This window comes from Monodon monoceros, unplaced genomic scaffold, assembly GCF_005190385.1.
Source record: "Monodon monoceros isolate NGI ecotype Baffin Bay Population unplaced genomic scaffold, NGI_Narwhal_1 Super_Scaffold_13, whole genome shotgun sequence".
Taxonomy (NCBI): Eukaryota; Metazoa; Chordata; class Mammalia; order Artiodactyla; family Monodontidae; genus Monodon; species Monodon monoceros.
In genome coordinates, this window is record NW_021703769.1 from 26743484 (window position 1) to 26757359 (window position 13876).

The following is a 13876-nucleotide window of genomic DNA, read 5'->3' on the forward strand; positions in this document are numbered from 1 at the left end:
GATACGTGGGCCTCTCACTGTCGCGGCCTCTCTTTTTGCGGAGCACAGGCTCCAGACACGCAGGCTCAGTAGTTGTGGCTCACGGGCCTAATTGCTCTGCGGCATGTGGGATCCTCCCAGACCAGGGCTCGAACCTGTGTCCCCTGCATTAGCAGGCAGATTCTCAACCACTGCACCACCAGGGAAGCCCGAGCATATATTTTTTAATGGATCGTGTAAGGACCCAGTATCCTTAGCTACTAAAGATCTAAGGACCATGCAGGTGACCTGGATGGCAACCTTACTGACTCATTACAGTAACTGCCAAAACTCTCTTGTCAGAAGTCTTAAGTTGATACTTAGCTGTACTTGCCATAGCCCTGTAGGTCATCTCTTCTTTCTTGGCAGGTTCTGATGGTTTATGCTTTGCAGGGATGCAACAAAGCTTTCTTAACCCACATTTTTCTTTCTTCTTCTCATTTTCTTTGCAATGCTTCCTGCACCTGCCAGTTCCATAACCACACTTTCTGGCCCATCCATCTATCAAAATAAACAAATACATGAAAAAGTAAAGACAATTATACTAAAGACATTGGTAATTGTAGTAATAATGGTTAGAACAAACTACTGGAGTGTAATGGCATTCTTGGGAATATCAAATAAAGCTGTGCATGTAGGATGCTTACTGCTGGTCTTGATATGTATTAGATATGAGTAGTTATTGCCCTTCCTCCAACCAGATCTAATTGGACTTTATTTTTATGCTTAGGCTATTTCCATCTCTGTCATTTTTCAGTCTCACCAACACTGGTTCTTCCTTGTTCCCAAATCTACATGCTTGCCAAGGAATGAGACTATGCCTTCAATTACCTGTTTTTTCCCTCTGCATTCATTATTCACTCAACAGTGATTTTTTGAGCACCTACCATGTGCCAGGCACTGTTCTAGGTGCATGCCCCAGATGATGTCTGGAGCAGTACTTTGAACACTGAGTGATCAATTTGTATTGCTGATCGGCAGGCAGATGGTCTAAGCTCTACATAGGTCAATAGAACACAGAGTATAGACCCAGCTTCCTCAGCACATTAAGTTCAGTTGAGAGACCATACATAATACCTTGGTTTAAATTATGATTACCTTTACTTGTTTTTTCCTCCAAACTCCCGTCCTGGGAGATAACTCCCAATTTTTTCTTTCTCACTAGGATATCTGGACTGGAAAAAGATCAGAGTCAGGATGACTGCACTCCCTCATCTATTCCAACTGCCCTCACTGTAGTTTAAGGCAGGCTGAAGCCAACTCAGGGTTAGCCCATGATTATCTTCTTTTGCTTCATGGCTCAGCAGCCATGGCTCATGAGCCCAGCCGCTCCGCGGCATGAGGGATCCTTCCGGACCGGGGCACAAACCCATGTCCCCTGCATCGGCAGACGGACTCTCAACCACTGCACCACCAGGGAAGCCCTAGAAGATCATTTTTGAAGGAACTTCAAATGGCAGAGGAGTAAGACGTGGAGATCACCTTCCTTCCCACAAATACATCAAAATACATCTACATGTGGAACAACTCCTAGAGAACACCTACTGAATGCTGGCAGAAGACCTCAGACTTCCCAAAAGGCAAGAAACTCCCCACATACCTGGGTAAGGCAAAGGAAAAACGAAAAAAAACAGAGACAAAAGAATAGGGATGAGACCTACACCTGTGGGAGGGAGCTGTGAAGGAGGAAAAGTTTCCACACACTAGGAAGCCCCTTCACTGGTGGAAACAGGGGGTGGGCGGGGAGGGGAAGCTTCGGAGCCATGGAGGAGAGTGCAGCAACGGGGGTGCAGAGGGCAAAGCAGAGAGATGCTTGCACAGAGGATCAGTGCCGACCAGCATCACCAGCCTGAGAGGCTTGTTTGCTCACCTGCTGGGGCGGGTAGGGGCTGGGAGCTGAGGATCAGGCTTCAGACTTCAGATCCCAGGGAGAGGACTTCGTGAACACAGCCTGAAGGGGGCTAGTGCACCAAAGCTAACTGGGAGGGAGTCCGGGAAAAAGTCTGGAACTGCCTAAGAGTCAAGAGACCATTAATTTGGGGTGGGCGAGGAGAGGGGATTCAGAATACCACCTAAACAAGCTTCAGAACACCACCTAAATGAGCTTCAAAGATGGACGGGGGCCGTGGCTATCAGCATGGATACCAGAGACTGGCATGAAATGCTAAGGTTGCTGCTTCAGCCACCATAAAGCCTGTGTGCAAGCACAGGTCACTATCCATAACCCTTCCAGGAGCCTGTGCAGCCCACCACTGCCAGGGTCCCTTGATCAAGAGACAACTTCCCCAGGAGAACACACTGCACGTTTCAGGCTGTTGCAACATCACATCAGCCTCTACCACAGCAGGCTCTCTCCATGTTCCATACCCCTCTCTCCCCCCAGCCTGAGTGAGCCAGAACCACCTACTCAGCTGCTCCTTTAACCCCCTCCTGTCTGGGCAAAAACAGACGCCATAGGGTAACCTAGATGCAGAGGCAGGGCCAAATCCAAAGCTGAACCCAGGAGCTGTGCGAACAAAGAAAAGAAAGGGAACCTTTTCCGTGCAGGCTCAGGAGCAGCAGATTAAATCTCCACAATCAACTTGCTGTACCTTGCATCTGTGGAATACCTGAATAGACAACTAATAATCCCAAAATTGAGGTGATGGACTTTGGGAGCAACTGTAGACGTGGGGTTTGTTGTATACGACTGATCAGTTTCTGATTTTTATGTTTATCTTAGTATAGTTTTTAGCACTTGTTATCATTGGTGGATTTGTTTATTGGTATGGTTGCTCTCTTTTTTATTACTTTTTAAATTTTAATAATTTAATTTCTTTTTCATTTTAATAACTTTATTTTACTGTATTTTCTTTCTTTCTTTCTTTCTCTTCTCACTTTTCTTCTGAGCCATGTGGCTGACAGGGTCTTAGTGCTCCGGCTGGGTGTCAGGCCTGAGTCTCTGAGGTGGGAGAGCCGAGTTCAGGACATTGGTCCACCAGAGACAACCCGGTCCCATGTAACATCAATTGGTGAAAGCTCTCCCAGAGATCTCTGTCTCAACGTTAAGACCCAGCTTCACTAAACATCCAGCAGGCTCCAGTGCTGGACACCACATGCCAAATAACTAGCAAGACAGGAATACAACCCCACCCATTAGCAGAGGGGCTGCCTAAAATCATAATAAGTTCACAGACACCCCAAAGCACACCACCAGGTGTGGTCCTGCCCACCAGAAAGACAAGATCCAGCCTCATACATCAGAACACAGGCACCAGTCCTCTCCACCAGGAAGCCTACGAAACCCACTGAACCAATCTTACCAACTGGGGGCAGACACCAAAAACAATGGGAACTACGAACCCGCAGATGGCAAAAAGGAGACCCAAAAACACAGTAAGTGAAGCAAAATGAGGAAACAGAGAAATACACAGCAGATGAAGGAGCAAAGTAAAAACACACCAGACCAAACAAATGAAGAGGAAATAGGGAATTTTGTAGCAATACAATTCTACCTCAAGAAACAAGAAAAATCTCAAATAAACAACTTAATCTTACACCTAAAGCAATTAGAGAAAGACAAAAAACAACAACAAAGTTAGCAAAGGAAAAGAAATCATAAAGATCAGATAAGAAATAAATGAAAAAGAAATGAAGAAAACAATAGCAAAGATCAATAAATCTAAAACCTGATTCTTTGAGAAGATAAACAAAATTGAAAAACCACTAGCCAGACTCATCAAGAAAAAAAGGGAGAGGATTCAAATCGAGAGAATTAGAAATAAAAAATGAGAAGTAACAACTGACACTGCAGGAATACAAAAGTCCATGAGAGATTACTACAAGCAACTATACGCCAATAAAACGGACAACCTGGAAGAAATGAACAAATTCTTAGAAAAGCACAACCTTCCGAGATTGAATCAGAAAGTTATACATAATATAAACTGACAAATCACTAGCACTGAAATTGAAACTGTGATTAAAAATCTTCCAACAAACAAAAGCCCAGGACCAGATGGCTTCATAGGTGAATTCTATCAAATACTTAGAGAAGACCTAACACCTATCCTTCTCAAACTCTTCCAAAATGTAGCAGAGGGAGGAACACTCCCAAACTCATTCTATGAGGCCACCATCACCCTGGTACCAAAACAGGACAAACATGTCACAAAAAGAAAACTACAAGCCAATATCTCTGATAAACATAGATGCAAATTCCTCATCAAAATACTAGCAAACAGAATACAACAGCACATTAATAGGATCATACACCATGATCAAGTGGGGTTTATCCCAGGGATGCAAAGATTCTTCAATATATGCAAATCAATCAATGTGATACAACATATTAACAAATTGAAGGAGAAAAACCATGTGATCATCTCAATAGATGTAGAAAAAGCTTTCAACAAAATTCAGCACCGATTTATGATAAAAACCCTGCAGAAAGTAGGCACAGAGGGAACTTACCTCAACATAATAAAGACCATATATGACAAATCCACAGCCAACATTGTTCTCAATGGTGAAAAACTGAAATCGTTTCCTCTAAGATCAGGAACAAGACAAGGTTGTCCACTCGCACCACTATTATTCAACATAGTTTTAGAAGTTCTAGCCTCAGCAATCAGAGAAGAAAAAGAAATAAAAGGAATCCAAATCAGAAAAGAAGAAGAAAAGCTGTCACTGTTTGCAGATGACATGATACTATACATAGAGAATCCTAAAGATGCTACCAGAAAACTAATAGAGCTAATCAATGAATTTGGTAAAGTTGCAGGATACAAAATTAATGCACAGAAATCTCTGGCATTCCTGTACACTAATGATGAAAAATCTGAAGGTGAAATTAAGAAAACACTCCTATTTACCATTGCAACAAAACGAATAAAAAATCTAGGAATAAACATACCTAAGGAGACAAAAGGCCTGTATGCAGAAAATTATAAGACTGATGAAAGAAATTAAAGATGATGCAAATAGATGGAGAGATATACCATGTTCTTGGATTGGTAGAATCAACATTGTGAGAATGACTCTACTACCCAAAGCAATCTACAGATTCAATGCAATCCTTATCAAACTACAAATGGCATTTTTCACAGAAGTAGAACAAAAAATTTCACAATTTCTATGGAAACACAAAACACCCCGAATAGCCAAAGCAATCTTGAGAATGAAAATGGAGCTGGAGGAATCAGGCTCCCTGACTTCAGACTATACTACAAAGCTACAGTAATCAAGACAGTATGGTACTGACACAAAAACAGAAAGATAGATCAATGGAACAGGATAGAAAGCCCAGAGATAAACCCTCACATATATGGCCATCTTATCTTTGATAAAGGAGGCAAGAATATACAGTGGAGAAAAGAATGCTTCTTCAATAAGTGGTGCTGGGGAAACTGGACAGGTACATGTAAAAGTATGAAATTAGGGGCTTCCCTGGTGGTGCAGTGGTTGAGAGTCCGCCTGCCAATGCAGGGGACACAGGTTCGTGCCCTGGTCCAGGAAGATCCCACATGCCGTGGAGCAGCTGGGCCCGTGAGCCATGGCAGCTGATCCTGCGCATCTGGAGCCTGTGCTCTGCAACGGGAGAGGCCACAACAGTGAGAGGCCCGCGTACTGCAAAAAAAAAAAAAAGTATTAAATTAGAACACTCCCTAACACCATACACAGAAATAAACTCGTATGAAATTAGAACACTCCCTAACACCATACACAGAAATAAACTCAAAGTCGATTAAAGACCTAAATGTAAGGCCAGACACTATCAAACTCTTAGAGGAAAACATAGGCAGAACACTCTATGACATAAATCACAGCAAGATCCTTTTTGACCCACCTCCAAGAGAAATGGAAAAAAAACAAACAAATGGGACCTAATGAAACTTAAAAGATTTTGCACAGCAAAGGAAACCATAAAGAAGACCAGAAGACAACCCTCAGAATGGGAGAAAATATTTGCAAATGAAGCAACTGACAAAGGATTAATCTCCAAGATTTACAAGCAGCTCATGCAGCTCAATAACAAAAAAACAAACAACCCAATCTAAAAATGGGCAGAAGACCTAAGTAGACATTTCTCCAAAGAAGATATACAGATTGCCAACAAACACATGAAAGAATGCTCAATGTCATTAATCCTTAGAGAAATGCAAGTCAAAACTACCATGAGATATCATCTCACACCTGTCAGAATGGCCATCATCAAAAAATCTACAAACAATGAATGCTGGAGAGGGTGTGGAGAAAAGGGAACACTCTTGCACTGTTGGTGGGAATGTAAATTGATACAGCCACTATGGAGAACAGTATGGACGTTCCTTAAAAACTACAAATAGAACTACCATACGACCCAGCAATCCCACTACTGGGCATATACCCTGAGAAAACCATAATTCAAAAATAGTCATGTACCAAAATATTCATTGCAACTCTATTTACAATAGCCAGGATATGGAAGCAACCTAAGTGTCCATCAAGACATGAATGGATCAAGAAGAAGTGGCACAAATATACAATGGAATATTACTCAGCCATAAAAAGAAATGAAATTGAGTTATTTGTAGTGAGGTGGATGGGCCTAGAGTCTGTCATACAGAGTGAAGTAAGTCAGAAAGAGAAAAACAAATACTGTACGCTAAAACATACATATGGAATCGAAGAAAAAAAAAAAGGTCATGAAGAACCTAGGGGTAAGATGGGAATAAAGACACAGATCTACTAGAGAATGGACTTGAGGATAGGGGAAGGGGGAAGGACAAGCTGTGACAAAGTGAGAGAGTGGCATGGACATATATACACTACCAAACGTAAAATAGGTAGCTAGTGGGAAGCAGCTGCATAGCGCAGGGAGATAAGCGTGGTGGTTTGTGACCACCTAGAGGGGTGGGATATGGACGGTGGGAGGGAGGGAGATGCAAGAGAGAAGAGATATGGGAACATATGTATATGTATAACTGATTCACTTTGCTATAAAGCAGAAACTAACACACCATTGTAAAGCAATTATACTCTAATAAAGATGTTATAAAAATTATAAATGTATCTAACTTTTGACTCAGTAATCCACTTAGGGAATATCTACTACAGAAATAAAATTATCAGCCTGTAAGAAAGTAAAAAAAAAAAAAAAAGAAAAGAAAAGAAGTATAGCTGTCACTGTTTGCAGATGGCATGATACTATACATAGAGAATCCTAAAGATGCTACCAGAAAACTAACAGAGCTAATCAATGAATTTCGTAAAGTAGCAGGATACAAAATGAATGCACAGAAATGTCTTGCATTCCTATACACTAATGATGAAAAATCTGAAAGAGAATTTAAGGAAACACTCCCATTCACCACTGCAACAAAAAGAATAAAATACTTAGGAATAAAGCTATCTAAGGAGACAAAAGACCTGTATGCAGAAAACTATAAGACACTGATGAAAGAAATTAAAGATGATACAAGCAGATGGAGAGATATACCATGTTTTTGGATTGGAGGAATCAACATTGTGAAAATGACTATACTACCTAATGCAATCTACAGATTCAATGCAATCCCTATCAAACTACCAATGGCATTTTCCACAGAACTAGAACAAAAAATTCCACAATTTGTATGGAAACACCAAAGACCCCAAATAGCCAAAGCAATCTTGAGAAAGAAAAACGGAGCTGAAGGAATCAGGCAGCTGGACCTCAGACTATACTACAAAGCTACAGTAATCAAGACAGTATGGTACTGGCACAAAAACCAAAAATATAGATAAATGGAACAGGATAGAAAGCTCAGAGATAAACCCATGCACATATGGTCACCTTATCTTTGATAAAGGAGGCAAGAATATACAATGGAGAAAAGACAGCCTCATCAATAAGTGGTCCTGGGAAAACTGGACAGCTACATGTAAAGGAATGAAATTAGAACGCTTCCTAACACCATACACAAAAATAAACTCAAAATGGATTAAAGACCTAAATGTAAGGCCAGACACTATCAAACTCTTAGAGGAAAACATAGGCAGAACACTCAATGACGTAAATCACAGCAAGATACTTTTAGACCCACTTCCTAGAGAAATGGAAATAAAAACAAAAATAAACAAATGGGACCTAATGAAACTTAAAAGCTTTTGCACAGCAAAGGAAACCATAAACAAGACAAAAAGACAACCCTGAGAAATGGGGAAAATATTTCCAAACGAAGCAACTGACAAAGGATTAATCTGCAAATTATACAAGCAGCTCACGCAGCTCAACACCAAAAAACCAACAACCCAATCCAAAAATGGGCAGAAGACCTAAATAGACATTTCTCCAAAGAAGACATACAGACTGCCAACAAACACATGAAAGGATGCTCAACATCACTAATCATTAGAGAAATGCAAATCAGAAGTACAATCAGGTATCACCTTACCACTCAGAATGGCCATCATTAAAAAAATCTACAAACAATAAATGAGTGTGGGGAAAAGGGGACCCTCTTGCACTGTTGGTGGGAATGTGAATTGATACAGCCACTATGGAGAACAGTTTGGAGGTTACTTAAAAATCTAAAAATAAAGCTACCATATGACCCAGCAATCCCACTCTTGGGCATATACCCTGAAAAAATCATAATTCTAAATGAGTCTTGTATCACAATGTTCATTGCAGCACTATTTGCAATGTCTAGGACATGGAAGTAACCTAAGTGTCCATCGACACATGAATGGATAAGAAGATATGGCACCTATATACAATGGAATATTAGCCATAAAAAGAAGTGAAATTGAGTTATTTGTTGTGAGGTGGTTGGACCTAGAGTCTGTCATACAGAATGAAGTAAGTCAGAAAGCGAAAAACAAATATCGTATGCTAACACATATATATGGAATCTAAATAAAACAAAATGGTTCTGAAGAACCTAGGGGCCAGACAGGAATAAAAGACGCAGATGTAGAGAATGGACTTGACACAGGGAGGGTAAGCTGGGACAAAGTGAGAGAGTGGCATTGACGTATGTACAATACCAAAGGTAAAATAAATAACTAGTGGGAAGAGGCCACATAGCACAGGGAGATCAGTTCAGTGCTTTGTGACCACCTAGAGCTGTGGGATAGGGAAGGTGGGAGGGAGATGCAAGAGGGAGGGGATATGGGGATATATGTATACGCATAGCTGATTAACTTTGTTATACAGCAGAAACTAACACAACATTGTAAAGAAATTATACTCCAATTAAAAAAAAAAGAAAAGAAATCCTGGACTCTGCTGATGTTTACCAGGTTCCCCTATGAGAAGCACCATCATGGTCAAGGTTACAGTCTGCCTTTACAATGGGGCATATTCATTATAAGTCTTTTCACCAGATCTGTACCATCCCTCTGAGCTGTTCTCATTCCCATACATGTTTAGTTTTCCAATGATTCTATGAGTTGAACCCCATTGTTACTCCTTTTTCCCTCCTCTCCATGATCTCGTTACCTGGGGAAGCCTGAGTCAGGACCACAAGGACAGCTAAGGCCAGGAACAAGAGTTTGCTATATCCTGAGAGGGGTGAGGAACCATCCAGCAGCATACTGATTGTGCTAGGTTTTCACTCTGTGTTTTATTGACTTGGGTAGGGCTGAGTCACAGACAATAAATCAGAGAAGGACAGAATGTTCCACTACCCAGGACATCAACCTATAGGTCAGCAATGTAAATTGATCATCCAGTATTGAGTCCTTCTCTTGACATCATCTGGGAAGGTGGAAGGAATTAGCAGAGGACATACAAGTCCTGCAAGTCTGTGGCATTGTGGAGAGAATGGGCCCGCTTTCCAAGAAGCCTTTCCCACTCCTCTCCTTGGGCAGTTGAGCCCCCTCCCTTATATTCTCACAGCCTCTGTGCTTCCTTTTTTCTGTCATAATGTTTATCATGATAAGTTGGAACTAAGTATTTTTCTAATTTATCTTCTCTATTGGATGACACTGGCAACTTTTACAGACCACGAGACCTCTGAAAGTAGGGACTGGCTGTGATTTCTTTACATCCAGACTGTGCAGTGAACACTTGTTGAAAACAATGAATGAATAAATGCATTATGGTATTCCCTTATAGCCACATAGATCTTAGAATTGGCATTTCTCAGTTAAGAAAATGCAGGCCCACAGAGTGGAAGAGAATTGTCTAGAGTTACACTATGGGCAAGAAAGAAAAGACTGAGGGCCCTCATAACCCAACTCATAGTCCAGTTCTTTTTAACTGCATTTTTCTCCTTATTACCTACTCCAAATCCTTGATATTAGTGCTTTGAGGCCTTTCTTGGACTCTGGCTCCGAAGAAGGGAGCAACAAAGACGGTATAGAAGGGGGCATCCCTTGGCTCCTTCAGGACGTCTGTGAGTCCACTGGATTTTCTTTTTTGACTCCTTGGTATGTCTTACGGCTGTTTTACATCTTTTAATACGTCCAGTGTTCTTCTATTATACTCTCTTCTTTGTGAAGTTGGCAGGTGTTAGGGGCAGCATGATGGGGTTCATGAAGTCTTTTTCCCTTGATATCCAGATAGCATGTTGTCCAGGAAAGCAGTGAGCATTGAGCCACCCACTGAATCTCACTGTCTCTCAGTAACTGTGATAAAAACTTTACATACTTGACCCCTCAGAATCCTCACAGGATCCCTGACAGGTAGATGCGATATGCTCAGGGTTACATAGTGTTTAGAGTGAAGTATGGATTTAGATCTGGTTTACCTGTCCCCAGAGCATATGTTCTTTCTATCATCCCAGAGGATCAATGCCTGAGTAATGAAGGAAGAAGAGGCCCCTTTAACCTGAAAAGCAGTAATGGGCTGAAGAGAGTTATAGTTGTTATCTTCTGAAAAGGCATGTTCTGTGCAAGCCTAGAGGGCAGAACTAAAAGTTCTGGGTGGAAACTGCGGGGGAGCAGGTTTAAGCTAATTGGAAAGACCTCTGATGATTGAAGTCATCCAGAAACAATTGGACAGTCTGGGAGAAGTGGTGGCTCCCAATGTCCAAATGCTGCAAACTGAGTCTGTGTGACCACTTCTCTCAGATTCTGTAGGAAGCACTGCTGTGTTCACTGGATATGGATCTATTTACCAGGCACAGTTGTAGGCACTGGGTCTAAAAGGAGAAGAGAGCAATGTCCTGCCACTCTGGTTAGGGAGAGAGACAACAAACATATAATGCCAGATGGTGACGTGTACTATAAAGAAAAATAAAGCAGGATAAGGGATACAGAATAATATGATATATGGGGTGTGTGTGTATTTTGAACAGGTTGTGCAGGGAAGGACTCTCTGAGGAAGTGATATTGAGTAGAAAACTACGTGTACTGAGGAAGTGAGCCACATGGATATCTAGAATCTCCAGGCAGAGAGAACAGCAAGAGCAAAGGCTCTAAGGAAAGAAAGTGCTAGATGTGTTAGGAAGAGCAAAAGTCAAGTGTACCTGCAGTAGAATGAGTTGAGGGGATGAATAAAAGAAGCGAGAATCATACAGGCAGGCAGAACTATAGTATGTCAGATCTTGTAGGTCTCTATTAAGTACTTTGTAATGTATTTGATATATGATAGGGAATTGTGACTTACATTTTAAGAGATCATTTAAATCTGAAAGTTTGTTTTTGTCTTTTTGCCTGTAAGACATCACTTTCTCCATCTGTGAAAGTAAAGTATTTGGGCTAAACAAGTGTTTTCTGGAATGTGTCACTGCCCACGTCACTGGCAGTATGTGTTTTTCATAACTTTTATTTTAATGCTTATTTGAGAAAAAAAATCACTAGACCTTGATCTGCTGATTTTACAGATAACATCACTTAGGATGTGATCAAATACAGATTTAAGAAAATGGTCTGTTGGTTTCTATAAAAAATATTAAGTAAATAATTCTACAGCTTATAGATGATAATGCAAAAAAATTGTAAGATGATATATAAATGGCTAAAGTTTGGGCTACAAAATTGAAAAAGATCATTCTTTGGAAGAGAAAACTGAAGGCCAGAGAGGTCAGTCAACTTTCTGAAGGCCACACAGCTGGTAAGCCATGGAGTCAGGAATGGGACTTTAGTCCACCTGACTCCAAAGCCATTGCTCCTTACAACAGAGAATATTGTCTCACCAAACACATAAGTCTTCTGGCTGTAATTATGTCTTTATTTATTTATTCTATTAATTTTGGAATTATTATAGATTAACAAGAAGTTGCAAAGATAGTAAAGAAATTCTGTATACATTTTACCCAGTTTCCCCAAATATTACATTTTGAATAACTATGGTACAATGTCAAAACAAGGAAACTGACATTGGTACAATTTATATGTATATTTCAATGTCATTTTTCACAGGTGTTGATTAGTGTAAGCAATCAATATGCAAAACTATTCAATCACCACAAAGATTTTCTTTGTGCTGCCCCTTTATAGTAACACTCAACCCCCTACTTCCTTAGCATCCCTAACCCCTGGCAACAAACTATCTTTTCTCCATCTTTCTAATTTTGTCATTTTGAGAATGTTATATAAATAGAATCATACAGAATATGACTTTTGAGATCACTGTGTATATCAATAGTTTGTTCCTTTTATTGCTGCATAGTATTCCATAGTATGGATGTACTGCAGTTTATCTAACCATTAACATATTATAGAACATTTTGGTTGTTTCCAGATTTTGGTTATTACAAATAAAGCTGCTATAAACATTTGCATACAGGTTTGTTTGTGAACATATGTTTTCATTTCTCTGGACAAATGCCTAGGGGTTTGATTGATGGATTCCATGATATTTGTAAATTTAGCTTTTTAAAAGACTGCCAAACTATTTTTCAGAGTGCCTGCACCACTTAACATTCTCACCAGCAATGTGTGAGATTCAGTTTCTCCTCATCACTGCGTGATACTGTCATGGTTTTTAATTATGTGTGTTCTTAAATTGCATTTCCCTAATTGCCAGTGATGTTAAACATCTTTTCATATACTTATTTGCCATCCACATATCATCTTTGGTGAAATGTCTTTTCATTTCCCCACTTTCTAAATGTTATAAACTCTATATATGAGTTCTTTGTTGGATATTTTTTTGTAAATAATATCTCTCAGTCTATGCTTTTTCTTTTAATCCATTTCATGTTTTTTTAATTCATTGCCTCACATAGTTATTTGTTTCTTTTTTGTGGTGAAAACAAGATCTACTCTTTTAGCAAATTTGAAGAATACAACATTGTTAACTATAGAAACATTGTTGTACAATAGATCTTCAGCACTTATTCATCTTGCATAACTGAAGCTTTGTACCACTGGCTGACATCTCCCCATTTCCCCCTCCACACAGACCCTGGTAACCACTATCTACTCTCGGCTTCTATGAGTTTAAATATAGAGATTCCACATACAAATGAAATCATAAAGTGTTTTTCTTTCTTCATCTGACTTATTTAAGTTAGCATAATGTTTTTCAGGTCCATGTATGTTGTCACAAAAGGCAGACTTCTTTCTTTTTAAAATGCTGACTAATATGCCACGGTGTGTGTGTGTGTGCGCGTGTGTGTACATACATATATACGTCTTCTCTTTCCATTCACCTGTCGACAGACATTTGGGTTGTTTCTATATCTTGACTATTGTGATAAATACTGCAATGAACATAAGAGTGCAAATATCTCTTCAAGACAGTGATTTTATTACATCCACCAGTGGGATTGCTGGATCATATGGTAGTTCTGTTTTTAATTTTTTGAGGAAACTCCATATACTGTTTTCCATAGTGGCTGTACAATATTTAATAATACTGCTTTCCATCAATGAACACAGAGTATCTTTCCATTTATTTGTGTCTTCAATTTCTTTCCACAGTGTTTTATAGGAAAAATATTCTCTGACATAAATTGTAGCA

The 13876-nt window shown here is 39.9% G+C and overlaps 1 protein-coding gene across 1 annotated transcript; it reads right to left on the reverse strand.

Annotated features, from left to right (window-relative positions):
* Window positions 1–280: 280 nt before the first annotated feature.
* On the reverse strand, window positions 281–9557 carry DEFB115 (defensin beta 115). The gene is made up of 2 exons (XM_029220812.1): window positions 9464–9557; window positions 281–519 (listed from the first exon to the last, which is right to left on the reverse strand). The coding sequence occupies exons 1-2, from the start codon at window positions 9555–9557 to the stop codon at window positions 281–283; spliced, it is 333 nt and encodes a 110-aa protein (XP_029076645.1).
* Between the last annotated feature and the right edge of the window lie 4319 nt (window positions 9558–13876).

Excerpts from the sequence above, each read along its gene's own strand:
- DEFB115 (XM_029220812.1), bottom strand. The coding sequence starts at position 9,557 with ATGCTGCTGGATGGTTCCTCACCCCTCTCAGGATATAGCAAACTCTTG. Across the intron at positions 520-9,463 it reads CCTGACTCAGGCTTCCCCAG|ATGGATGGGCCAGAAAGTGT; the intron begins GTAACGAGATCA and ends TTATTTTGATAG.